This window comes from Acanthochromis polyacanthus, chromosome 13, assembly GCF_021347895.1.
Source record: "Acanthochromis polyacanthus isolate Apoly-LR-REF ecotype Palm Island chromosome 13, KAUST_Apoly_ChrSc, whole genome shotgun sequence".
Classification (NCBI taxonomy): Eukaryota; Metazoa; Chordata; class Actinopteri; family Pomacentridae; genus Acanthochromis; species Acanthochromis polyacanthus.
In genome coordinates this window covers 15,117,647-15,144,944 of record NC_067125.1, presented here as the reverse complement: position 1 = coordinate 15,144,944, position 27,298 = coordinate 15,117,647, and the positions used below count along the sequence as shown (strand labels likewise).

At 40.4% G+C, this 27,298-nt stretch overlaps 2 protein-coding genes and 1 long non-coding RNA gene across 3 annotated transcripts; 1 reads left to right on the top strand and 2 right to left on the bottom strand.

The window, feature by feature from the left end:
* Positions 1 to 995: 995 nt before the first annotated feature.
* Positions 996 to 6,295, top strand: LOC110953278 (transmembrane protease serine 2-like; the record flags this gene model as incomplete). Its single annotated transcript, XM_051958248.1, has 9 exons — positions 996 to 1,135; positions 1,236 to 1,346; positions 1,439 to 1,482; positions 1,810 to 1,972; positions 2,057 to 2,229; positions 3,054 to 3,155; positions 3,716 to 3,858; positions 5,209 to 5,361; positions 5,855 to 6,295. Coding segments are annotated over 9 exons (1,047 nt in total), but the record flags the coding sequence as incomplete, so codon positions are not given.
* Positions 6,296 to 6,827: 532 nt separating this feature from the next.
* Positions 6,828 to 20,516, bottom strand: bace2 (beta-secretase 2). Its single transcript, XM_022197203.2, has 9 exons — positions 19,945 to 20,516; positions 14,881 to 14,969; positions 14,311 to 14,527; positions 11,975 to 12,106; positions 11,302 to 11,436; positions 10,841 to 10,942; positions 10,294 to 10,443; positions 10,020 to 10,188; positions 6,828 to 8,768 (listed from the first exon to the last, which is right to left on the bottom strand). The coding sequence occupies exons 1-9, from the start codon at positions 20,236 to 20,238 to the stop codon at positions 8,527 to 8,529; spliced, it is 1,530 nt and encodes a 509-aa protein (XP_022052895.2). The 5' UTR covers positions 20,239 to 20,516; the 3' UTR covers positions 6,828 to 8,526.
* A 1,798-nt stretch (positions 20,517 to 22,314) lies between these two features.
* Positions 22,315 to 26,799, bottom strand: LOC127536701 (uncharacterized). Its single transcript, XR_007945795.1, has 3 exons — positions 26,675 to 26,799; positions 25,754 to 25,921; positions 22,315 to 22,833 (listed from the first exon to the last, which is right to left on the bottom strand). It is a non-coding gene; the product is annotated as an uncharacterized LOC127536701 (long non-coding RNA).
* Positions 26,800 to 27,298: the final 499 nt, after the last annotated feature.

Sequence of the window (27,298 nt, the reverse complement as noted above, 5' to 3'; positions counted from 1 at the left end):
CTTCGCATCGAAAGGAGCCAGTTGAGGTGGTTTGGCCACCTGATTCGGATGCCTCCAGGGAGACTTCCTCTGGAGGTTTTCCGAGCACGTCCGTCTGGGAGGAGACCCCGGGGCAGACCCAGAACTCGCTGGAGAGATTATATATCTCGTCTGGTCTGGGAACGCCTCGGGATCCCCCAGGAAGAGCTGGAAAGCGTCGCCGGGGGGAGGGACGTCTGGAACGACCTGCTTCGCCTGCTGCCCCCGCGACCCGGCCCCGGATAAGCGGAGGAAAATGGATGGATGGATGGATGGATGATTCATGCTTTATGTCTGTGGTGTCTTGACCCATCTTTACATTTGTAAAATACAGTTTTTCCACCTTTTACAACTAAATGAAACACCTTGATATAGTTTTACTCTCATTTATTTAGTGTATGCAACAGATTGCTTGACATTTTTTTGATTTTATACTTTTATTAATCAATTTTAGATGACTTTATACAGTCATTATGCAGTATCCATGATGGTTGGGTTTGTCAGATGAGACATTTCACATAACATTTAGCTTTTCATTTACACTTGGAGATTAAGTGTTTATCTTTCCATTAGACATAACAGAGAACTTGTTTTGTAATTGCTGTTAGAGAATTTTCTGCGATGTCTGGCGAGGAACCACTGGAGGCGAACTCAGGAGACTCAGATGGCTGATGTAGAGAAAAATGCTTTACTGAATTCAGGAGAATTGTTATAACAATGGCATTGTCAGTATCAACTCTGAGGAAGCTCTCTGTCCTTGAGGTCTTATACTGTCTGGAAGAGAAAAGAGGCAGGCTCTAACCTTGTTACTGTTGCAAATAGTTGTCTGTCTGAGCAGTTGGTGTGCTTCAATTGGGGTCAAAGTATGACTTTCTGTATGCTGGCACAATTTTTCCTTCACAATTGCCACTTATATCTGTACATTTCTGAACTCTGGCCTTTCTTTCCCCTGTTAACCAAATGCCATCGTTTGCTGTTTGTGCTCAGTGAGGCTGCACGGCTCCAGTTTCCTGCTGCAGATCTACTCGACTCAGACTAAAGCCTGGAGGAGCGTTTGTTCTCACGGCTGGACCGACCAGCAGGGGAGAGCAAGCTGCCAGAGCATTGGCTACAGCAGGTCAGATGCTCAGATATGTAATTCCAAATCAAAGCAAATCCAACGTGTGAAGGGCTTGTGTGTCTAAATGACCTTTTATCTGTCATCTGTGCTCTGACAGGGCCACATATTTTAAATCAGGCCAACAGACGACCAGCTCAAATGGTGGATTCTTAAGAGTAAAGTCTGATTTAATTCCTGAAGCATTCATATCTCAGCAGCTTGTCTTGAGGTGAGTGATCTGGTAAGAAGAAACAAAGATTTTAATTCTGAATTAATAATAAAATAATCTGACTCAGACTGTTTGTTTATTCTCTTCCACAGCAACACGTGTCCTAACAACAGTGTGGTGACGTTACATTGTACTGGTAGGTTATTATACTTACTACAGAATAAAAGGAGATGAAGTTTTTATAAGATTAGGTTTTAAAATTCTGCTTTACCAATCCTTAAGTCTTTTGGGGAAACTTTTTGTCTCCTTTATGTTGTATCTTTTGTGTTTTCCATCATACTTTACACAAAAATGACCAAAAACAAAAAGCTTTTGCAGATTTTGTCTTGTCACTTGTCCAACAATTTAACCTCTGAGTACATCTTCTCACTGATTTCACACAAAATCAGGACTCCTTTTCTACCTTCTTGTAGAAGTGTGTAGCATTGAAATGCCTCCTCTCTAACAGCTGGCTTGTTTTCAGATTGTGGGAGCGGCATAAACTCCAGCAGAGCCTCTCGGAGCAGTTTGGCCTCTGTGGGTTCCTGGCCGTGGCAGGTCAGCCTCCAGGTTTCAGGCGTTCACCGCTGTGGAGGAGCCATCATCTCCCCCTACTGGATAGTCACTGCAGCACATTGTGTGATGAGGTGAGGCCTCCTTCCTTCTCCATGCTCCTTTAAAGCTCTACCTGTGGTCTGAATCCTCCCTCTGCTGCTTCACCTCCTCTACAGAACCTCCAGTCCTGCAGACTGGTCTGTATATGCTGGGATAATGGATCGATTGAACACCCTGTTCAACCCGGCTTACTCTGTCAGTCACGTTATTATGCACGAAGACTTCAACATCCTGACTCGCGAGAACGACGTCGCTCTTATGAGGCTCTCCAGACCTCTGGACATCACAGGTGCAGATACAGACAGATTTACAGACACAGATTAGATCAAAAGAAGAAACATATTTACCAAATGAACAACATTTCTGTACTCAGAAACTGAAAGTCGTCTAAATCAACAGGGTTGGACTGACATTTATTGCAGTTTGTGTAATAACAACATAACATAAAATAACCCGTACAGTATATACATTCGTTTGCTAGTTTATGAGATGGTAGCCTAAACTACACCTATGATAGATAAAGTTCTAAATAGGTTCTGGTTTAACTGTATGGATATTATGGAGAATGTATTTTTTAGTGATGTGAAATTACATTACATTACATTACATTTACTGCATCCACATTAATAAACGGTGGTAGGAAAATAATAGAAGGTAAAATATATTGCAAGAGTGTGTGTAAGATAATAATAATAATAATAATAATAATAATAATAATAATAAATGATTATTATTGTTTTTGCTATTATTATTATTATGTTAACGCTTCGTATTTTTCTATTCTCGTCTTATTGTAGCTTACTTTTTTCCAGTAATGTATTATGTTTTTATCTTATTGCTTTTCTATTAGCCACTGCATTTACTGTCATGTTTTTTTTCTGAACCATATCAGGCACAAGAATTACCTGCGTGGTTGATTAGATTTGTCTTATTTTATGCTATAAACTGTCATATGGGTGTTTGTCCCTTATTCTGTGTGACTCTTCCAATAAATTTGGCATTAAATGTATACATCTATGTCCACGGAGGATGTAAGTCTCAACACATTTCAGTGGCATCAGTTTCTGCTTTTGTGGGTTTACTACATGTTTTATAACATGTTCTCTTCTTTAGCCTCCAGTAATATCGGACCTGTTTGCCTCCCAAATGTTGGTCTAAATGTCACAGTTCCTCAGAGCTACTGGATAACACGATTTGATCGCAGCAGAAATGGAGGTAAGATGGTGATGGTTGAATGTGGTTCTGTGGTGTGAACCAAACCAGCATGTTGTCTCAATGAAGAGAATGCACAAGACACAATGAATACATAATACTGAGAAATTAAATATGAAGTTTTATGGTGGCCTGATATACCACTAATGCTGATACACATATGACGAGTATCAGTGTTGACTGCTGTCTACGCAATAAGCTACCATATGTGAGATTACAGACACTCAAAATCAATGAAGTCTTTTAAATTCTGTACAATAATTGCAAAACCATAGATGATAATGATTAGTGATGAAATATAATGCTACACACTGTGTGTTTGTTACATTTTACCAAGTAATATTCCAGTGATAAATCACTGTATATCTGAATCTGTTACACTTGAATGCCACCTTTTTAGTGCCACCTCTGGATGGCGCTAAAGTTCTGCACTAATTGACTTCAACTCTGTGACTGCTTGTGATTCTCCTGTTACTGTGTGTACCAAACATTACTTTAAAGAGATGTCAGCTTGCGGAGGTGAGGGTCTGAGTTGTGTCCCATGTGTTGTGTCTCTCTGACAGACTCTGGCTCTGTGCAGCTGATGGAGGCTCAGGTCTCTGTTGTAGATACCACAGAATGCAACAGCTCCATCGCCTACAACGGCAAGATATCACAGGACATGTTCTGTGCCAGAGAGACGGAGGCAGGAGCCAGAATATGCCATGTAAGACAAATACAATATAAAATTTAGATTTAAGTACTAAAACCTACCACACTGGAAAAAATGCCCCTCTCAAAACAAGAAAAAAAAACTTATGTCAAGGAACTTTTACCTTGAATTAAGTGAAAAAAATCTGCCAAAAAGTTTCCCTTAAAAGTTTTATTTAAAAAAAAAATCCCAAATTTGCTAAGAAATAAAAATTTCAAAATATCTAAAAATTGTAAATATTTTCAAAACAATGAATAAAAATCTTCCAAAAAAAACCCTAAAAATATCTAAAGTGATTCCATATATATATCAGTAAAAGTTCTAATATTTTCTTTAAGAACATTTGGGGAAAAATCAACCAAAACCAAGCGAATTTCGCTAGATTCTGGTTGTTTTTTTGTGAATGTTCTTAAAGAAACCTTTTTTTTAACATTCCTTTTTTTCCCACCAAAAACTGTTCAAAAATGTCCCAAAAAAATTGAAAATGTGGAAGTTTTCACTGTGAAAAAATATATATATATTTTTCCACTTTTTTTAAAACTTTAAAACGGGTCAATTTGACCCGCAGGACAACACAAGGGTTAAACTTATTTGGAGTTTTCTTTTAAAATTCAACTCAAAACAAGATAAGTTCAAGATTGTTTGACTTAACAAGATATTTAAGACACATTGTCTTCAAACAAGTCCCTCTATCTCACTGAAATGTCGCTTGTTAAGTGAATTCATCTTAAATCAAGTGGGATGAGACATTTTGACTAAAAATAAAACAAATAGACTTGGTAAGATTTTGAGTTTTTGCAGTGTAAAATATGTTGTAGTTCATACTTACATAACTGCCATGTACAGTGTGACGCCCACCACTGTTCCACTGCCTCCAGAGATGATATATTTCCGCATTAGTTCATGTCTTCTGTCAGTACAGACTGATCCTGGACAGCAATGTGCTCCAGTAAATGAGTGTTCCCAGTATTTATTGCTCAAACAGATCATAGGCCTAAAGACAGTTTGCACTCATGGAACAATTCAAAGCATTTTCCTTCTCTTATATAACTTACTTCATCAAACAAGACCTGCACTGTGTTCTGTGCACGGCAACGGCTTTAAATAAACTGCTTCGTTTTGTATCTTACAACAAACCATTTATACAGTCGTGTCAGAAAGTTAAAGCACAGAAAAGGCAGCTGACTGTGATGTCAGGTTTGATTGGAATCATTCAATGCTTTTTGTGGACATCCCTGGAAGATCTTAAATACAGTCTAACCTGAACATACTGGACCTCTAAAGCTCAGTAAAAGCTTTGACAGTGAGTGTGTATCTGCTTCAATCAGCACCACTATTTCCATACTTCCTCCTGACCTGTTTCAGGCTGACACCGGCGGTCCTCTGGTGACCCTGACAGATGGACTATGGTGGCTTATAGGTGACAGTATTTGGGGGGAACACTGCACTGGGCAGAAAAAACCAGGTGTTTATGGCAACGTCACATCCTACCTCGACTGGATCCACCGTCACATGAAGGTAAAAACTAATGGAATTCATATGGAGGGGAGTTTCAATAGAGTATATGTATAACACAGTGTCTTAGAATCCAGCGGGGTTTTGATGTTTTAATACTGTTGTGTGTGATTAATCTTTTTTATTTAACTGTCTGACAAGTTAAAGGGGTAATCCAGGCTTTGACATTATGTTTAATTGATCTTCGGCCACCTTTGCCTTGATGGTCCAAAGAAACTTTCAAAGTTTGGCCTGATTTTATTCTTGAAAAGCAGAAACTAAAATCCAAATAATAATATCTTGTGCTGAAAGAAACAGTTTATCAGTTAGCTGATTGACAGACAGTTTCTATCTCACCATAAAAACTGTTGGAGTTTTGGTTTTATGATCATTACATTATTAATAGTCATTTTTAGCCTTTCATGTTGAAATGTTATGTACATGAAAAACTGATTTACAATCAGTTTACACAAAAAATAATGTATAATGCAAATCATACTTCTTTTTCTGTTTACAGAAGCATCAAGATGACTGATTAAAGGACCAAAAATGATCAGTCTGAGATGTAGGAGTTATGCACATACCTTATGTCATTGTCCCAGTGTTATAATAATGGATATCTGTATTGCGGACAGATAGATAGTATACTTTACTGATCCTGCAATTGTTGCATTTACATTATGTTTATGTATCACTGTTATTTTCTACAAGAATTATTGCTGTTCTTTCATAACTTATGTGACTGTTAGTTACAAGCTAACAGGGTCAGTGTACGGATCTGGTAATTGGATTTTCCGTCCTGAAACGGGTGTTGAAAAACAAAAAACGAGTGGTTATTTGATTTTCATTTCAAAATACAAAAAATGAAATGAATGATTAAACATGGACATTCAATAAGAAATGTTTTTTAAATGCTTTGATTTTCATTTTATATTTACAATAGCAAAAAATAAAATCAGTAAGAGACAGAAACGAGAAAAAGGTCCGTTTTTTTCATTTCCTGAGACCGGAAGTGGATCATCAGCAAGTGCGGAGCCAAAGCGTTTTTTCCTTTCTCTGCTTTTAGTTTATCGAATTTCATTTTTAAATGAAAAAACAAACCGATTATTTGTTTTTTCTCATTTTATTTTGAAAAGGAAAAACGAATGAGCGAACCATACACGGATTGTACACGGACCTAACAGGAGCACTGTTAAGATTTAAGGTGATATGACTAAAATTACATTTTTCCAGTATGCAAGCAGTACCTGGAAACATCCAAAATCATCATTTAAACACCAAACCTGGGAATATCCTTTGAAAGAGTGGTGTTCAGCCCTCCAGAGATTTACAGTCACGATGCCAAACTGCATGAAAGCTGTTCTGTCTCGACACTTTATACTGTTTTTTCCTTTACTTCATGTAGTTGGACTAATGTTTGAGTCATTAAATGAGGAAACTACAAGTCAACACAAGATGTCACTCACAAACCACATCACATTAGTCCTGCCGACTCCTGAAATATTTATTCGTTTAAAATGACTGACGTCTCTGATTTGTCACAAGTTACTTTATTTACAGGACAAGTAGAATTTTGGCACAGACAGACACCCTCATAAATAAGTCAACATTCAAGGATTCAAGTGTACCTTCGATTAAACAATTTTACAACTTTAAATTTTGGCAGAAAGTGACATACAGAAAAGCCCGGGTCAACAATCACGTTCTCGTCAAAATCAGCAAAGTTTCAGACTGATTGTGCTGCACAGACTCAGTTGAGGAGCTTCTTTTGCATAGAACTGATTCAAAGAAACTGTAACTAGTCTGAAAAATGACATTCAGTAACATTTTTATTGCTAACAGATCAGTCAGCTTTGCTATAAAGTCTGTAGTCTAGATGTAAATGATGAGGAGTTATGCTTCCAAAGTGTCAGAATTGCTTTGGCTTCTACTTCAGTGTGTGATTTGTGTAAACTGTGCAGTATAAATACCCTTTAACATCTAGTCTAAAAAGCAAAGATTTGGGATAATAATACGATCACATTCGAAAGATTCAAATATAAAGCTGCATGTATGCAAAACTAGATAAATTACATGAATACAAACTGCATATCAGATTGAGAAAACATTGTAAATAATCTGTCGCTTTACATTACACTTCTGATCAACTTCAGAAACAAAGTGCATTTCAGCAGAGTACGTGTCAGGCTGCTGATACTGTTAATCATGTTGTCTTAGCGGTGAGCTGAGACTGGAAGACACTACAGGCGCTGTAAACATGTGTAGAACTAAAAAGTGGTCATTTGGGCAGCTTTCCTCCTCAACTTCAATATAGACAGGCGATAATTTGACATCACAGAAGAGCCCTGGAAGCGACAGTAGCTTCAGATTATAAGGCGGCACTCTGAACTGATGACAGAGCTGGTGTTGGATTTTAACAAGCTATGTGAAAGATCTGTTGGTTGCAGGTTATCATCTTTAAAAGGCACATTTAATGAAGTTGTCTCCCTCCCCTTAGTTATAATACTCAGTTTGCTTGGAGATCAGGGATGTACTTGTGTCGTAAACTCCACAGTTTTCTATCCTTCATTGTTTCGTAGTTTGGTTCACTCCAAACTCGTGTTAGTGATGTAATACATTTCCCATAACACCTTTTAACAGCCCTTAACAGAAGAGGTCTAAACTTGATTTGAGTGCTCTCACAAACTGCTCTCTGTTCCAGTGGATGTAGGCACGAAGGGCAATACTGTCAGCATGTGTGCCTTTCCAGTTGAGTAAAAGCAAATCATAGCCATTAATAAAAAGCTTCCAGGCATTATGGTCTTTAAAAGCTTTGGTGAGTGAATAAGTTGCATCTGTTCTTCTATGATGGATGTCTTTCTCTATATTAAAGCAGAGACTTGACAAATTATCGGTGAGAATAAGGAAGATATACCACCAAGCGTAACTGGGACCGTAATTTCACCACCAGCAGCTGTTTTAAGCAGAGTTCTGGGGGGAGGTCTTCCCTTTGAGAGGCAGCTGATCTATCTGTGTGTCTGCCTCCACGGGCAAAGCTGATGAGTGCAGTCTGATGTCAGTCAGACATTCAGAGTCAAGTGTCACTGGTCGGTGCGTGTCGACCTTCAGCCGCTTCTCCACAGCAGTGGACGGGTTCCGCTCGCTGCCCCTCTGCCCGTTCACTGCGTCCGCCCGTCCTTTCCCTCTCAGTCACTTGATGCGGTGTCGGACCAGCGAGGACTCGTCTGTGATCTCCCCGAAGCGGTCTCTGCGTCTGCAGGGCAGGACGAGCAGCAGCAACAGGATGATGAGGATCAAGCCGCACACCGCCATCAGGGTGTAGGAGATCACCCACATTAAAGGCTCCTTCACTGTGCCGGCGGAGCAGTCGGCCGCCACATCTGCTGCCGAGAAGGGTCCCGCGATCTCCGACAGAGCCGCTCCACCACTCACTGCACACAAATAGAAGACCGTTGCAACAACAGATCACATAACTGACAAAATGAACTTCAAAGCCGGCCATTGGGTTTAAAAGGTTTGGAGTCTTTAAAAAAAAAAAAAAAGACACCGTTCATTTAAGCCAGAAACTGTGAAAACAGAGAGAATCACTGGATTTTCAGCTTTCGGTCAGTCATTGAATTAAGCATGTGTGAACTACCCTTTGATTCAAAACTTGATTTGGTCCCTTTAAAAGGAGGCGGGCACATCTGAAATGTGTTGTAATTCCTACACTGTTCGCCTGATTTGGATGGAAATACCCTCAAATTAAAGCTGAGAGTCTGTACTTAAATCACACGTTGACTGATTCATTTCAAATCCACCGTGGTGGTGGACAGAGCTGAAATGCTGAAAACTGGTCAATGTCTAAATGTTTATGGACCTGACTGAACGTCTGGATTTTACCAGTCAGTCCAGGAAGTAGAGCTGGCAAACCTCCTGTCACAAGCCTGAAACCTAACCTTCAGCCCACATCTGCTCCGAGTGTGTTTGCTTAATACAGAACAAAAGTGATCTTTGTACTTTGAGATAAAAGTGGAAAGACATGCCCAACCACATATTTACACAGACCTACGGGAAACTATCTGTTAAAGTACCTCATGAATCAGGAAACAGAAAGTAGAATCATTTTTAGCAGTTGGAGAATACTTTGAGTGTATTTATTGCTACCTCTTCATATTTAGGAGTGAGAATCTGCATGGTTTTTATAATCACTGTAACTAAGCAACGCTAAGCATTCTAGTCCTTGATTCACTACAGGTTTTAGAACAGAGTTCAAATCTAGCAGAGCTCCTGCTAAAGAATAGACTAACCATGTTGATTGCATCTTCACAACCATTCTCCCATCCATACTTGTTTAGCCTTCAGCTGCTGTTTTTTCTCTCACTACAAACTATTCTTAGTGTTTACAGCTAGCTGATGCACCGCAGTCTGTTTTGTTTTTAACTCAGCACTTTATAATAAAGTCTCACACAATTATAGTATATCGAGTTATGAAAAATTAAAACACCTTTGGCATGTTTGCACTTGCTCTTTGAGAACTAATGTTTCAAAACGTACAGAGACACATTTATTAGGATCAACTGACTACAGCTGGAAGCCTCATATAATATTTATATAGTCTTAGTAGTATTTACATGCATTAAGACAGACTTTTTCCATTGTTAGGGAGTCGTCAGCACACCGCACCCGGTTTATGATCTCACCTGCACAGGTGCTGAGTGCAAAGCCCAGCCTCTGCTGAGCACGGTCAAACACCACATAGAAGCCTTCCATTACTGTAGCACCAATCACCAGGCCATTAGCTGAAGCGGACACTCCAAAACGGAAGCAGTCCAGTGTGCCGTCCACGTCTGTGATTGGCTGGATGTACAGCTGCAAGACGGAAAGAAATGAGGACAGAGTGATGAGTACATGTTAGGCTGATGCAGTGGCTCTAGAGCGAGACTGAGTTGTCTTTGTGTTTATGTGCTGAGGTACCTGAGGCAGGATGGTGATGCGGAAGGACTGGCTGGTGTTCGTGGCCCGTAGGTATATGGACAGCTTGGGGAAAAACCTCCACGGAGTCTCTCCCTTCATCCAGCATGCAAGCTTGGTGCCATCCCAGAAGCCTGAAGAGAAATCCTGGATCTGAATCAAACAGGGAAAAAAGACAGAAGTAGACAAAGAGAGACAGAGGAAGGCAGGCAGGGTGAAAAGATAAACAGAAACAGAAGGTCTGTACAGCATCAAAACAGGTTTTGATGATTTCTTTCATTTTCCCGCTTGGGATTTATCCACAAGGATGTGCGCACATTAATTGAAAATGTTCAAATTAACCTTGAGAACAGTTTGCGTGTGCTTCCAAAAGGTGAAAAATGCGTAAAGCAGAATAGTAAATAAACAAAAGGCATGAAGCATTTATTTTTCAGCAGAAAAACTCCCGATCCTTCCACTTCAAGCTCCTACGTCCTTGAACAGTGAGTGTGTGCATCCCTTTGCTCTGACAACATGTTTCATCATTGTCTGTGGAGAGAAGGCAGCGTACCAGAGAGCTGTGTGTGATGGCTTCTACCACCGCATTGAAGACGTTGACGGGAAGTCGGAGCAGCGTCGTCCCACTGTCAACTATAGCTTTATCCATGTTATACTGAAAGAAAGAGAGAAAGCGTGAAAAGCAGTAGGGTTTCCTTCGTCAAACAGGCTCCTATGGAAGACCTTGAGTAAACAAAAGAATACATGATGAGGAAGTTCTTTCACAAGCAGACAAACTGGTTTACTTTCAGTGCTGTGCTGCTGCTCAGATTCTGTTACATTTCTGTGTTTAAACCTTGACACAATCATCTCATTCAAGAATGAATGTTAACCGTTTCCATTGTATAACCGGTACAATGTGTCTATTTTAGATTTAAAGATACTGTTTATTGGCATGTAAGCGCACTTTCTGCATGCTAGAGTGTAGAGAGAGGTTCAGACAATCAGAGAAGCAATGCAGTGTTTGAAATGTACCTCTCTGCAGTCTAGATTCAGATTCTGTTCCCCGACCTCCAGCTTTAAAACCTCCACTTGGTAGTACCACTCCTCTATTATAGGCGTGTACCACACAGAGCCTCGATACAGAGTCGGCTCAACCCCACCCATTACCTAAGAAAGGAAGCAAAAAACATTTGGGTCAAGTGTAATGCCCAACATATCCAACAAGAGTACACTTTAGCAAATGTTTATCCTTCTGCTCCCGTTCTGGCAGACTGCAGTCAATAAACACACATACAGACACGAGCACCCTGCCATCTTATCCATCTGTCTGCATCAGTGGCTCACATGATGAAGATGCAGCGAGTGAGGCACCAAGGTCGCATGTTTAACAGTGACAGACTTGCTCTCAGCAGGATGCTATCTTAGCTTAATTAGCTCCACTCTAGCTAGACTGGGCTTCCAAAGGGGAGACACATTAACAGGGAGGATACCAGTTATTATGTCCCTAAAAAGCACTCAGTCTGATCCACTAGCAATATTGTTTAGTCTGAGCAGAAGATTGCTCGATCACATTTCAGCGATAAAAGGCTTCAGATGCAAACTACTGCAAGAATACAGAATTAGAGGGAGGGATCATATAAAATGTAAGCAGCGTCCATCAAATTTACAGCCCAAACCCACAGCCATCCCCCTCCTGACTACTCACAAGACTGCCGCCCACAGGGTCGACTGCACTGCTGGCTGATAGTCCAGCACCGCACATCTGGAGGGAGAAGATGTCAGGAATTCCCAGCTGTTGCACCACAGAGTTAAAGAAGGGCTCCACTGATGAGTCGGGCTGGTGGAGAGACAGAGGAGGCACAATGATTAACTTAGGATAATCAATTTGAGCTTATACATTCTACTGCTAATGCATTCTGAGTGTTTAGTTCGTGTGGTTATCCAGATGGGACTTTTATATACATTTAACCCCAAGGGGTGGGAGATCAAGAGGGGGAAAATAAGTTTGAAGAGGAAAAATCTATAAATGAAAGAATATGGTCTGTATGTAATACTGTAGTTACCTCCTTTTCTGAGGAGGTTTTTTGGATGCAAAATCACCTAAACTGTAATCTGCCTGACAGAGCAGTAAGACATTACACTCTAAACATGAGAAATGTGCAAAGTTACCTGTTGGCACACTGATGAACTTGGTATTTGTATATATTTTGCAACAGAAAACTACATTTTACTGATGTATAAACAGAAATATTGGTTTAAACTATTGCTGTTTTGACTAAAAGTCATGTTTATGTATGAATATATTTATGGACTGGTGTACATAGGTATGAATCAGCGCTCTGCTCTTTGACTAAAGGCTCTTCTCTCCTGTTTTCCTCAGATAGCTCTTCATGTCAGTGCTGTGCTATCGTGTCACATATGACAGAACAGCCCCAGGGCAAGCTGAACCTGAGCACTCAGGAGACGCCAGCAGCACAAAGTGGTCAGTGTGAGCATATCTGCCCCTCAATCGCTGGCATTTGATCCTAAAGGTTGCTGTAGTCAGCACAGAATAAAAGAATGTATTGTTCAGGTTTGCGCTGACGTCAGTCTTGTCCCATCAGTCTTAAATTATCACATTAAGGAAAGCTGACACTGAGTGAAGCCTCTTGATTTTGGACCTCCGTCACGTTTCAGGATGTCATTCTACGTCTATTGATAATGGAAATCGATTAGCTCTGTCAAATCTACTGAAAAAGAGATTGAATATTAGAACTGACAAAGCAACAAAAGTTAGCTCAACAGAAAGCACACAGCACAAAAGCGTCACACCCAAGGCTCCTGAAAATAAATCATGCACACAAAACCTCTCTGTTATCATGTGAAATGTCCATGACTACATTCAGATAAGATCTCAGAAGTTAGCCCGTGCTGTACCAGAGACATGGGCAGCAGAAAGTTATGCAGTACTCAGACTTAGACGTTCTTTATTGTCATTGCACAAAAAACACAGCAGTGAAATTCTGGCAACAAAATGTTGTTGCTTGGCTTCCGTATTACAACATGTGGGGGTGTTAAAAAATTAAAAATACAGGAGCTAAATGTTATAATACAAACATTATATATATGTGTGATCTATGTATCAGTACAATTCCTGTACTGATACATTCATTTAATAAACTGATGTTATCAAGTAAATAGTTTGTCTTCTTTGTGCACCCCCACTTTTGACTCAAATTTTGCTTCCTTCTTCCGCTCTCATTCTCTTATTTGTGTACTATTCAGGAAGACCAACAAGTCCAAATGTTTTTTACATTTGAAATTTTTGCCAAATTCAGCTCCACATGTCACCAAAATCAGGGCTGGAAAGAAAACTGAATCGCAACTGTAAATAAAAGCTGTGAGCCCAATCAATGCCAATACCTACTTTAGGGAATAAAATTATCATCATATATAATGGCCAGTATTCGTTAATTATATGTAAGAGTTGTAGTGAAGAGCTAAACCGATGGGTTCATTGCCAAATAATGCTTCCAAGAATGTATTTATATCCCAGTCAGAAATGCACCATGAAGGCACCACTTGACTCCGCACCACCATCTGCTTGGCTGTGATACGCACTCTGCTACATGTGCTGCAGACAGTGTATTGGTAAACACTGGAGTTGAACTTGCTCTGCTGGACAAACTACGTGAGGACGCTACTGCTAAGCTACCCCAAGCATCTTTTTCTGCATTATGTTCAGCAAAACCTTAGATAACATATACGGTAATACCGATTTATCTGTGACAGGCCCTTATGTATCCTTATGTATTTTTTGACTGAATTTTACAAACTATTAATCATAAACAAAACACAATTCAAACTAAATAAAATTTCACATATTGAAGCATATATTGAAGTATAGCCTAAAACGAGAACATATTCAGGCATGTTTTTCCTTCTTGTCTTTTTTTAAAAAAAGCATTTTTTTAGAATGTGAATCTGCGTTTACACTGCGCTACTAGTAGAAATCAGTGAAAGAGAAATTTAAGCTAAGATTTAGGCCTTTAACTTTCTCACCCGTGCCAACATAGGATATGCCATTCCCAGGATGCCCTGCCAGTTGATCCCAGGAAGGAAGAAGCCATTAGATGACAGGATGGCAGCGATGTTGATGGTGACGGTCCCATTTGGGCCCTTTGGGATGGAGACATGGTCGATGCCCAGCTGACCCTCCCAGTTGCCTTGGGTGTACCTGACGGCTACTGTGCGACCGTTTGACTGATAGGTACTGGAACTAAACACAAGGTAAAAGACGAGGTGGGTGAGTAGCTACAAACGCCTGTGGTAAGTAGATAAAAAGAATACTGAGTTTTAAATTAGCACTAAGACCACTGGAAAAACATAAAGCAAGGCCTATAAATCAATTACAGAGCAAAGATTATGTAATTCAATCATGAGTGATAAAATAAAAGGCTAATTCATTATTTAAGGGAGAATCTATCATCTTAGATTCAAATCATTAATAAATTCTATTCCAGCCACGACACGCTGTGGGTGATGAAGAGCACATAAGCTAAAGTGAGACCAAAACTGAATATTTGCATGACATTTTCACGAGCTTGCGTATGAAATGTTGCAGCCACTCACAGTGCAGTATCGAAGTAGTGAGTAATGAAAGGGTGTGGGGCGGCGGCGACGGCAAAGTTACTGCTGCCTGTGTCCACCAGGATGTTCACCTGAAAAAGAAAGGCAGAGTTGCTTTAACAACAGCTGTATTTATTCGTTATTTAATCACACTTACCGAGCTCCTCCTGAGTCACACACTGGAAAATGACACGAGGGCACAGAGGGATACATTGATAAGAAGAACCGAAGCTTGAAAAAGGAAACCAAGACCTGTCATAAACCAATAACCAGACAGTGCTGAAAGTGTTTTTCTCATAAACAAGCAGCAATAAATTATTAAATGGAAAATTACAACAGCCGCTTTGCTTTTGTTGATCATCATTATCTACCGTTACTTTCTGCTTGCCAAAAATAAAAAATATTTAGAAAGATACATCATATTCATAATTTTATACGTATACATCCTCTTGGTACTGGGCATGAGCAGAAATTAAAAAATAATTTCGATAGCACTATTTCCTACACATTCCAGCAACAAATGACTATACATCCTTAACTACCCTCTAATGTGTGATCTATGAGTCAAACATGATTGCCTCTAGTTACTGGCATGACTGTATGGCCTATCCAGCCGGTGTGGTCTGTGTCATGTGAACAGTGGGGACCAGCTAACAGCAGTTGAGATAACGTTGTCTTCCAGGCATCAAGTCAACGAGCAGGAACTAATTAGCCTGCAAACTTATGTCACCTCCACGACTGAGCAGTGGCAGCATTAGCACCCACTAGAAAGCATTCCTCACCATGTCGGGGTCATAAACCTAATGCCCCACGACCGCCTGATGACTCCACGACAAAGACATTCATAAAGCAGTTTGTCAGTAACGTCACATGACAGTTAATGAAAATATTACGTCTTTGTTAAGCATGCTCAGCTGCAAAAAAATGCTAACTGCAACAACTGATCTGTCATCTCTGCTCTGGGGTTGTCTTTTCTTTGGACAGACCAGTACAGCTGGAAATGGTTCACTTATTCCACCCAGCAAAGAAGTGACTCCAAACAGAACAAAAATCTACTTCCCCATGCTTTATTAACAAGTCCTTTGGCCAATCACCCCTGGAGGCTTGTTTATCATTGCACTGCACTGCACTATTTGCTCGGAAGTTTCAAAAATATTTCCCTGTGGTCAAAACTCCGCTGTCATGCTCAGGTGTGCATGAAGTCATTATGAAGCAATTCTGTGAACGTGTTAATGACTGGTTCACACAGCCACGGGAAGCCCCGCTTGGCCCGTCTGTGGGAGTCAGGCTTATCGGTTCCTCCTCATTGAGCTGGCTCTGGTCCCATCACCGTTACCGTGCCATCTAAAACCCCTCTGCTGCCTTGCAGATGGCACCACTCCACTCACACCAGGCCTGAACCAGCCAAACAGGCCAGACTGGAAATATACTGGAACCTTGTGGTGAAGAAGAGGGGTGGGGCGGAGAGCAGGGGCATTTCCTTATGCCCACACTGCACCTATCTTTTTCTAGTCACACTATCCTCCCATAGCTCAGCTCCTGAGCCTCAGGCATATCTCTGCCCCTGCTGTGGCAGCCTGCAGTTGAGCGTTCACTGTCTAATTGGCAGTGGCTCCATGTCGGCAGCGCGCATCTGCTACCTGTTTGTACCAATTAGCAGATGTGAGGCTCTCCAGCCGACACCTCAGCCTGGCTGTGCCACATGCTAACAGATGCGGCAATTAGCGGCTGATTTGAATAGTGCCTCATTTAACACCACGGCCCTGTAATCACATCATCATTTAGGTAGAATAATATTGAGAGTATGACTCAATAGTATTGAGTTACAGGACATTTTGGCATCACATAACCAATCTGAACCAAAGTGGATTGGGCTCTGCTGGCATGAATAACTGATGTAAAGGTTTCACTGTAATTATGCACAGAAAACAGAGGAGTGTACCAGCAGGGATATCAGAGGAGGAATATCAAGAAGTGCTGGAACCGTTTACTCTGTCTATACTGTGTATTATAGTCCCAACAATTCACAAGCCTTTATAGAAGAATAACTTGGTCAATGTTGTGTCTCTTTATCCATATTATACTTAAAGAAATGCTGTGTCTACTCCCTAACATACCCTGCAAAATCTTTTTTGCTCAAAAACCTCCCTGGTAATATTTGTTCATGAAATAACTCATTCACATCAGTGTTTACTTCCTGTTGAGTTTCCTCAGGCTGTGCAGACAACAGGTCACATGACACGAGTCCCAAGAGTTTTTCTTTTTCCCACAGCTGTCATTCTGACACTGCAGGAAACTGTGGCATTGTTCAGACATTCAGGTGTGATCGTTTCAGGGCCCGGTATGGTATTGTGCACGCTGGTTTACGAGAACGGCTCACCTGGACCCTGAATAAAACTGATTCATTGTTTTTATTATTAGTTTCCACTGTACAGATTAATTACAAATGTTAGTTCTAGGGGCTACACAAAGGGGCTGACTGTTTGAATGACACATAGAACACTTCAAATATTTCAAACAGTAGTAGAAAATCAAAGGAAATCTGCACAAGCACCTAATATTCTTAGTGATATGCAATGGCAACTTGTATTCATTACTCCAGTCAGCGGTATACGGTCTGAAGAAGAATCATGATAAAGAAAGTCCTATTTACTTAGGTTTGTTACTTATGAAGCCCTACATACTGTAGATAGTCCACTGTACTTTCAAAGTAGAAATGCTCAGCCAAGCTTAACCAAATCAATCCTTCTAGAAAATATCTGACAGATTAATGGACAATGAATCAATAGTGGTAACTGTTTTTTAATGGATACTGACCTCACATATTGTGGTAACTATCTGAGTTTCTTCCTGTAAGATACAACACAGAATTTTGATAATTCTGAATCATTCTATCTAGTCAGAAATACTCAGATGATAACACAGTAAATCTGTTGTCATTACTGCACATGCTAGCTGTTGATTATGAATCACCTGTACCTAGGTTAGTGCACCACTTACGGGAATAAAACACTGCTTTGAATACATTATAGTCTGAGCAAACATTTCCACCTTAATCTGTGATGTTCCATCAGAATAGAAGAAGAGAAGCAGATTTTCCTTAAAGTACAACTTTGGATTCATTGTAACGTGTGTTAAGTGACAAGTGCAGCCACGTTATCCTCTCAGAGGTTGACACAGGGCAGTGGCATGGCAGGCAGCACTGATAAGCCTCTATGAGCCTGAGAAACTGAGCTGTGCCACCCAGGAGTCTTAAAAGCTCTGATCTGTTTAACTTGAGAAGCCCAGGGGCAACAGGTCAACGTACTAATGAGATAATTCACCTTTGCTTTAAGCTCCATTTCAAACACAACTACTTACAACACAGAGGCGAACCGCCGCCGCCCTTAAAGCCTCATGTATTTTTAATAGTGACGGGAGAATCCCTCATCCAACTCATCCACATTTAGTCCTCCTTAATCATGAATATGATCTTGTTAAGCACTCTACATAACAAGCAGTATAAAATGCTGAGAAATACATGACACTTGCAGGGGTATTTCCATGCAAACAAAGGAAAACAAGGAGCGAATATGCCCGGAGCAGGGCTAGTGCTGTTTTGTACAAGTCTGGGGCAGTTCTTTGCTCCCTGGGTGCCTCGTAATCCCTGTCAGCTGCCTGGTAAGAAACACTGGTCCTCACAGGCAGCGTCATGTGAGTGCATGTGAGCATGGGGAGGTTTAGTCCACCTAAAGACTCTGAGGCTGTAGAGGCGACTGCAGCACCCCACAGCTATGATACTGTCCTTCCATTCATGATCCCTGGCAGGCCTAAAAGAAACCCAGCTGACTACATTTTACAGGGATAGTTGTATTAAAGACCTCTTCTGGTAAAAATCTAACTTTTTTTTCTTGTTAATAGGTCCACATGGTGTTCTCTATATTCTAGAGGGCTTGAGTGAAATAAGCAATGAATGCCACAGCTGAGCATTTCCAAAATCAAACTACAGTGGACCTATGAAGACATGAATTTAGGGTTTCCAGTTTAAACGTGTGGCTCAGTCACTCATTATGTAGTGTGGAGTAGCTTTACAGTGATTGAGTAGAGCTGTAGGTGAGCTGGCGTGCTGAGCTACAGGGAAGAGTGGGTGGAGAGACAGGCATGATCTGCATAATATAAAGGAAGTTTAGAGATATATCTGAGCCGGTTTAATGCAGGGAGGATGTATTCTCATGGAAACAGCCTCTAAATATGCAACTTTAATACACAAAGATGAGTTTTTAGGGCTTTATCTTCAATGATCCCTTTTCCTGCTGTTGGGGAAACTTCAAACCTAGGTTACATTTAAAACACATTTAAATACCAAATTGTGTGTAGACAGTAGACAAGGGCCGGGGGGTAAAACAAACCCACCTAGTCCAGCTTTACATATTTAAACTGATCACAAGGTGGGCTGACTGATACCTGTTTACACACACAGAAAACACACCACAAGCGCCATCAGGAAGTGAAAATCTACAGGTGTACATTTCATTTTGAATATTATACAATAACAGTGTAAGAAGGAGCTGCACTTTTCTTTTTACATACACACTCTACTGATGTCGCTACTGGAACCTATGTGCAATAATTTGTTAAAATCAATTTTTTTTAGTATATATTGTTCTTAAAAACTCATCTTTTGTTCATAATGTTTCTCTACAAATTTTGTACTGTGAATGAGCCGCTGTTACAGTGTCTTTCCCCACTGTGGATTCAAAAAAGTGTGTTTTATCTTATTTTTAAAGGAGGTCTGAGTGTCCTTCACAAAAAACTTTGGAGCATCAAACCCTTAACTTCCTGAATTATTGTGATTTTTATGTGCTATGTACCATTTTGATCCTTTTTCTTCATCAATTCATGTAAAAGTAGCCACAAAATCCAGGCACTGTCAATAAAAGTCATGGCATTTTGATGCTGTTATTGGGGTGTGTGTTGTAAATTTTGAGAAAAATAGGAAAGGAAGAGTTACATTTTGGTCCAATATAGGTGAAAACACCTGATTATTAAACAAAACAGCAGTGATAAAGTTATACACAGTGGCAGTACCTTTTGCCCAGGAGTGCCAATGGACATTTCAATGTAGTAGCCTCTTCCAGAGTCCCCCTGCAAGTTGTTGACCATGTCCAGAAAGTTGACAGTCCCAGACGGATCAGAGGCCAGAGACAGGCCGTTTCCATCAGACGTTAGAGCTACTCGCCGCACAGGAGACAAATCCACATCCGAGGAGAAGTTGTACTTTCCTGGGTATATCTTCAGCGGTATGGAAAAGTAACACTCACACACGCCGAGGTACAAACTGAAAGCAAACACCCAAATCGAAACAGCAGCTGGGTGAGCCATGTTGGGGTCAGTTTTAGAGATAACAGCCAAAAGTCTCCGAGAAGACTCCTGCTCAAAGTTGTTGCTCCTTAACTTTTCACGCTGGCCATCATGGAGACGCCTGAGCCTCGGTGACCGCCATCATGGAAACGCTACCTCTGTTCCGTCAAACACGAACCCAGCATACCGATATGATAACACGGGCTGGCTGGAGCTCAAACTGTCTGTACTCGGTGTGTTAGTACACATATTTCTCCTTCTTCTGCTCCTCTGGCGGCGTCCAGTTAGCCAAAGTGCAAGTCGGGACTTCCTGTTGTGACTTTCACAATAAATCAAACGATTAAAGTTTCTGTTTAAAAATCCACAAAACTTAATCGCATACAACAGTTATTAAAATATCCCTAAATACTTCTCTGTTAATTAAGATCAAATATGAACGTGGTTTTTATTGCCACTAGTCTGAATTTCTACGCAATAAAGGCTATATATGCCAATATGCCTTTATATTCCATCCATCCATTCTCGATACACCGCTTCATCTTCACTAGGGTCGCGGTGGGTGCTGGAGCCTATCCCAGCTGACTCGGGCGAAGGCAGGGGACACCCTGGACAGGTCGCCAGTCTGTCGCAGGGCTGCCTTTATATTATAACAATATTTCAATTTAAATATAATACAAGTCCCTTTTTCTCAAATGTATGCCAGTTTTAGTTTTACTGTTGTTTTTAATCAAAACGAATCTGGTCATTTTCGTTTTATTTTGAAGGGGAAGTATCCCAACCGTTGCTCTAATATAAACAGACGGACAGAAATTCCTCATTCCTTCAGTTACAGTTTGTGTCAAGCGAAAGTAAAAATCCAGCTCTCTGTTGACTTTCCAGCCTTAGCTTCGTCTTGCAATATTTAATTTATTTTTTTATTTATTGTTTTATTTTTTTCAATTACAAGAAATCACCCCCATGTGCCAAAACCCATAGGCTCCTTAAAAATTTAAAAGTTAGGTGATGGATGGAAACACAGGCTAAGAGGTGATGTATAAAAGATGTAACTTAGAATTAATTTTCATTTCAACTCTTATTTTTGGATGGCAGTGGTCTCTTTAATCTTTATTGAAAACATTTTACTGGTGGGGGAAATCAAAATAATTTTGGGGGGATTTTTATTCTTTTTTGTAATAGTCTCACAGTACAAATAAGTATTTTGTGTGTTTTTTCCCCACTAGATTAGACACATATTTTATTTTTATGTTTTACTGTGGACATGGGAGTCATGTGAAGAGCTTGTTTGCACAAAAAACAACAAATGGTCTTTTTGTCACGTGAAACTGTGATGGTCTTTTTAGGAAAACGCAAGCACACATAGACTCTGTAGCCCTACTGATGTTGGAGATCTGATAAATTATCCACTGTATCATCTAATACAGTAACATAATACTAACCAAAAATGTATCATTATCTGTCTAAAAGGCCAACTAGCTGACTTGATGTTAAACTGATCCCTATATTAGTGCCACAGCTGACTTGAATTCAGTACTGCTGAAGGCTGAGTTCCTGCTGATTGTAGATTTGACATCATTTTTATGTCAGGAATTTATAAATAAATGATCATAAAGTGAAACTATAACTTTTGGACGAGGCCCAATAGTTCTAAATTTGTGCAGAATACACTATCCACCTGAAAATATAAATACAAAATAAATCAGCTTGTGTTATCTAACATTTATTTTGCAGTTAAAGTCAGAGCAACAAAAAAATAGAGTCATTCTTATGTAAAAGTAATAGGATTGTATGAATCAAAATGGCTTGTGATTTAAAATTATATCCTGGGGCTTCTTCTTTGTTTAGTTTTATATAATAACAAAGCTGCAGTCTGCTACGATAACTTCAAAATTTCAATATCTATCTATCTATCTATCTATCTATCTATCTATCTATCTATCTATCTATCTATTCCTATTTCTCCTTTAAATTTGCAGTATAACTGACTGAAGAAAAAATTGTATTGCACACTGATTCAATATGTAAGTCCATTCTGATTATACTTACAGCAGTTATTTTTACAAACTGGATACAGCTGTGTATAATCCATTAAAATATGTGAAGGGTCCCTCAGTTGCATTTTATTCATAACACACCACTTGTAAACAGTGCAAATTCTCAAAACACTCAGTACTGACGGTGTATATGCTTATAATTATGATATAAACAGCTATGTTGTTAATAAAATGTTTTACATGTCAGCAATCACTTTACAATCATTTACATTTTCCTTGAGGAAATGCTTCTTACTTCATTTTGTACTGATCTCAGACGGATCATGCGTATAGGAAAGACACTACACTTAATTTTCCAAGTTAGAAACGTCTCTTTGTTCGTTGCATGTTTCGGCCAAGACAGTCTCATTTGTCATGCTGATAGTGCAGAAAACGAGGAAGAAGATTCCAGTGGTGAGGCAAGATCAATGTCACAGGCCTTCTCCATGCTGCCTGATTCACACAGAGACAACCACTGTGTCTGACTGCATTCCTCATGAGTCCACAGTTACACTGTCACATGGTCACCCCTTCTGTCTTCCCCGCTGTCTCTATCATTGAAGAGAATCGCAAAAACTTGAATAATCTGTGGAAAGACCACAAAAATTCATCTTCCCAGTGTTTTGCCTGTCATGCACCGGGTCTTGTGAATGGCCTATTTAAGCACAATTCCTGTTTCTTCTTGAGATACTTCCATGGCCTGAGAGTATAAAAACAAGGGGGCGCTTTCAATGCATGCTTCACTTGTCTTTTACTAACCCTGAAATGCTGTGTGTCCGGCGGCTGATCATGTGTGTTATGCATCCAGGGTTTTAAGGGTTTCTCTACTTCCTCTGGCTTTTGACCTTATTTTTAGGTACCAATAAAAATCTTATGAATGCAGGAAGTAGAGATTTGTGCAGTTGTTAAGTAAATCTGATTACGCCATATATTCTTGTTTGTCTGCAACATTAGTATAAAGAATTATATGTAAATGTCTGATGATTATAGGAAAAAGTAAATGATTCATGATCCTGATTTAATGTAAAAGCAAGTTAATTACGGCTTTCAATTTGTGCTAAAGATCAAATAGAATGAGAATGTTGTCACAATCGCCCCTGATGGATTTACAAACCAGCATTTATACTTTACAATAATAAAGTAGAAAGTGATTATACTTTATTATTGTGTCTGTCTTATATCTGTTAATTCAGTAATTTTAATCTGAGCATGCCTCTGCTTCCTGCAGCTCCACTGTTGGCCACAGTGAGGTGCTCCACACCATTCCTCTGCCTTTAATCCAATCTAAGGGAGCTGTAGCATCTGTGGATGAGCAAATTAGGCAGCTTAGAGGGGCCAGTGGTCCTACAGTTGGCATTGCAAAGCTCCTTTACTGGGACATCGGTACTTAATCCTCACAGCTCTGATCATTACAGCTGATGAGAGGAGGACACCGTCATGCTGCATTGTCTCATATATGCACCACACTGCTCCTTTGACTTAACAGAAAACGACACATCATCACCTAAACACAGATGCGGTCTTTCGGTTTTGGCTTTTTGCTCACTAATGAGTACAATTTTCGATTAGAACAAATATTCTGCAATAAACACTAGCAGTGTGGGCTGATTTAGAATATAAATAAATATCTGTTCATGTTTTAATAAAGAAATAAGGACATCGTATCAGCTAATTAACACAAAATCTCTCCCTAATATAAGTTGCTGTTAGCACTGTTATGTAGGGGTAAATTCACCTCATATCTTTATTTCTGGATCATTGATTCATTATTTATAGGATGTTATAATAGTGAAAGTCCATCACCCATTTCCTAAACTTAATATGACATATTTAAATGTGTTATTTTCCAGAGCAGCAGTCCACAGGCCAATGATATTCAGTTTCCAATTATGTAAAACAGACCAAATCAGTAATTGCTAGCATTTGACTTGCTGGAACTATTTTTGCTTGATAAATGATGAGACCATCAAAATTGTTGACTGTTCATTCTCTATTCAACCTAACTAAACAACTGACTAATGCATCTTTAAATCCATTAAAGGGCACAAAAAAACTTTGAAAAAGACAATGAAAAATTAAAATAAAAGGTTACTTGAAGCAACGTTGTGTCCAGACCACATCAGTGAATATTTCTGAACATAATCAGCCTTACAACCATACAATTAAAATAACAGCTTGCCATTTAGGAATAGAAGAAGCCACAACCTGTCATTCTTATGTTTTGGATTTTATACAAATTAACCAAACGAGATACAGTGCAGTTGATTTTTTTCAACACTGTGTGCTCAGAATATTCCCATTTTACATTACAGCCACACAACTAGGAGTATGTTTTTTTCAAGTTTATTCAAACATTAGCTAAGTTGATCATAGAAATAAATATTGTTATGAAGTTGTGAATTAGCCATATTGCCTTTTCAGTGACCCCAACTCTCACCCTTTTTCAGCTTCACACAAGGCTATGGTAATCAGGCCTACAGACAGCCCAATCACTATAAGTCTATAATGCTGATCAGGGATTTGCTGAATCTGCGAGCATTCTGGATGCAGTGTAATTACAGCACAGACATGATGGAGCTGGATGAGCGCTAAATGGGGATCACAGTGGGGCAGATCATAATGATCAGGCCGTCCGCATGTTTCTGAGGCAAATCTCATTTTTGGTATCCAATCTACCATACTGTTTTATTAGCACAATATGTGGGGTCAATTAGCTTTTAGTTCACTGCTTTCAAATAATTAAACCGATACAATGCAGCTCGCTTTAATTATTAATTTAGACTGAGATGAAAAGAGGATTTTTATGCTTTTGCATTCTAAAGGAGATCTCTTGTTTATTCTTTGCCTGTTTTGCGCTTTCTCTCGGCGCAGCAGAGATTGACATATAGTTAGCCTGTTCTTCATAACAAGCTACTTCGCTGTCTCTCCCTCTGCCAGAACTGTCAACCCCCTAACAAGGTGTACATATTCACAGCTGCTGCTGCAGGAGAGGAGCCCAAATGAGCAGAGTCTGGGTAAGATGAGAGGGACAAGCCAGACAACAGGTGCATAGATACATCACTGCTTATTCACTGCTACCACACTGTATGTTTCCAGCCATATAAAAGACAGCTGGGTTTGATTTATTTAGTTTTTTTTTTTAGATCAATTACTTGTAACTGTATGGCAACTCTCACTGCTCAGACAGGCGGGAGTATGACTAAGGGTGTCTCATCCCAGTCTCACAGGCTATTCACACTTACTCTTCCCCCCGTGGTGGTAGTGTTGCATCTCTGCAGTGTATCTGTATCTGTTTGTTCATTCATATGAAAAGCATTAGTGACACGTAGATGAGTAATAGAGGCTAGTGTCTAAACAGGCCGCGGTGGGAGTCAGAAACCCTGGCACCCTTCTGCTCCTCGCCTCAAGGCACTACTCATACCCTCACCAGTCTCCCTAGCTACTCTAACACTTACATACACATACATATGCCTTCTGTGTTTGTTCAAATACCACCAGGATCCCACCTGATGCGCCGGGTGCCACAGAGCAGATGCTGCTGTAGTTGTAGGCAGGAGAGCGGCGGTAGGCTGTGGACGTCCTCATTACTGAGATGCTGTTAGGCACCGCTCCCTAGCGGGATCTGTTTAATGAAGTGGTTCTTATAATCATTCAACCCAAGACCCACATGAAACCTGTAAAAAAAACCCAGAAAAACAGCCTGTAAAATTTCATTTAAATCCACCCAGAGCTGTCCTCACTTTCAGGTGAGTGAGGTTTAGACATAGATGTTTACTTGGGAGGAGAAATAAATGAAGCATCCTATTTTATTAGTTTTCATGCACAAAACTAAACAAATTCTCAAACCAGAGCTGAGAAAATAAGAAGAGTTTTCAGATCTTTGCTTTGACTTTGCTGTGAGAATCCTGACATACTATAGCCCGGTGGTGTTAATTGTAGAGCAGACAGATGGAGCAGGTGTGTGTGTGTGTGTGTGTGTGTGTGTGTGTGTGTGTGTGTGTGTGTGTGTGTGTGTGTGTGTGTGTGTGTGTGTGTGTGTGTGTGTGTGTGTGTGTGTGTTTACTGTATGTGTCACACTCCCCCTGTGACTTCCAGAGGTTAGAACAGGTGCAACACCTGGAGTTTGTTTCCTCATTAGGATGGGCATCTCCAAGGTGATACCCAATTAGAAAAGCTGAATCTGGCTCTTAGGACTCATGAGTGGATAGAGATCAGATACATCTCATCTCTCACCAACAAATTGCTTTCACAAATACACCACATTTGTGATGCTCAGTGCAGAGGTAAACCTGCTGCATTTCTCTCGTTTCCATATACAGACAACCACATTTTCTCACACTCTGCCATGTATCTTGTCTCCCTCAGCAGGCTGAACAGACATTCCACTCTCAGAGAACATTATCATGAAGACTGGTGCACCAACTCACCTTGCGGTGTGGTATTGAGTCTCCTTTGCGCTTGACTGTGTCCCTCTGTTCTTACAGCTATCTATCAGTTTCATAGCATGCAATCTGCATCCTTCCAGCCTCCCACCACCCGCCCACCAGTGCTGTATCTGTTGTGTTCTGCGTGCACAGACACCGTGCACACAAGCGCATTGTGTTTTTTTGCAGAAGTGTGTTGATGTTTCCCAGCCCCACCACCAACCCCCTGCATATAAAAAGAGAGAGGGGAGCTCCTGGGCAGAGAACACCCACCGCAGAGCTGCCCTGGCAAGGGTAGGAGAGTGTGGAAGGTGCTTGCCCCCTGGCTAGATGCTACTCATAAAAGAGGGGGGAGAAGGGGCGGTGAGGGTGGCGGTGTGGTTGCAGGAAGGACTGAGCGAAGGCAGGCGGGGAGGAGGTTGGAAGGCGTGAGGGGAGGGGGCTTCTTCATACATTTTTATGACCACATAGATAAGGTCAGTATTGTGCCATCGTTACTAGGCAACACTGCGACCCTGAGTTGGATTGAGTTGTGAAGCTGAGAAGTCAGATATTCTTATTACAACAGCCCTGCTTCGGTTCTGTTGTGTGCATTTGTTAACAAGCAGCCTGTCTCCGTGTGCCGCT

Bases quoted from the DNA above. Each gene is read 5' to 3' on its own strand.
- bace2 (XM_022197203.2), bottom strand. From the start codon at position 20,238: ATGGCTCACCCAGCTGCTGTTTCGATTTGGGTGTTTGCTTTCAGTTTG. The intron at 12,107-14,310 runs GTGAGAAAGTTA...TCTCTCCACCAG, and splicing joins CATATCCTATGTTGGCACGG to CCCGACTCATCAGTGGAGCC. The intron at 10,189-10,293 runs GTACCTCAGCAC...TCCGTCTTGCAG, and splicing joins GCATCACCATCCTGCCTCAG to CTGTACATCCAGCCAATCAC.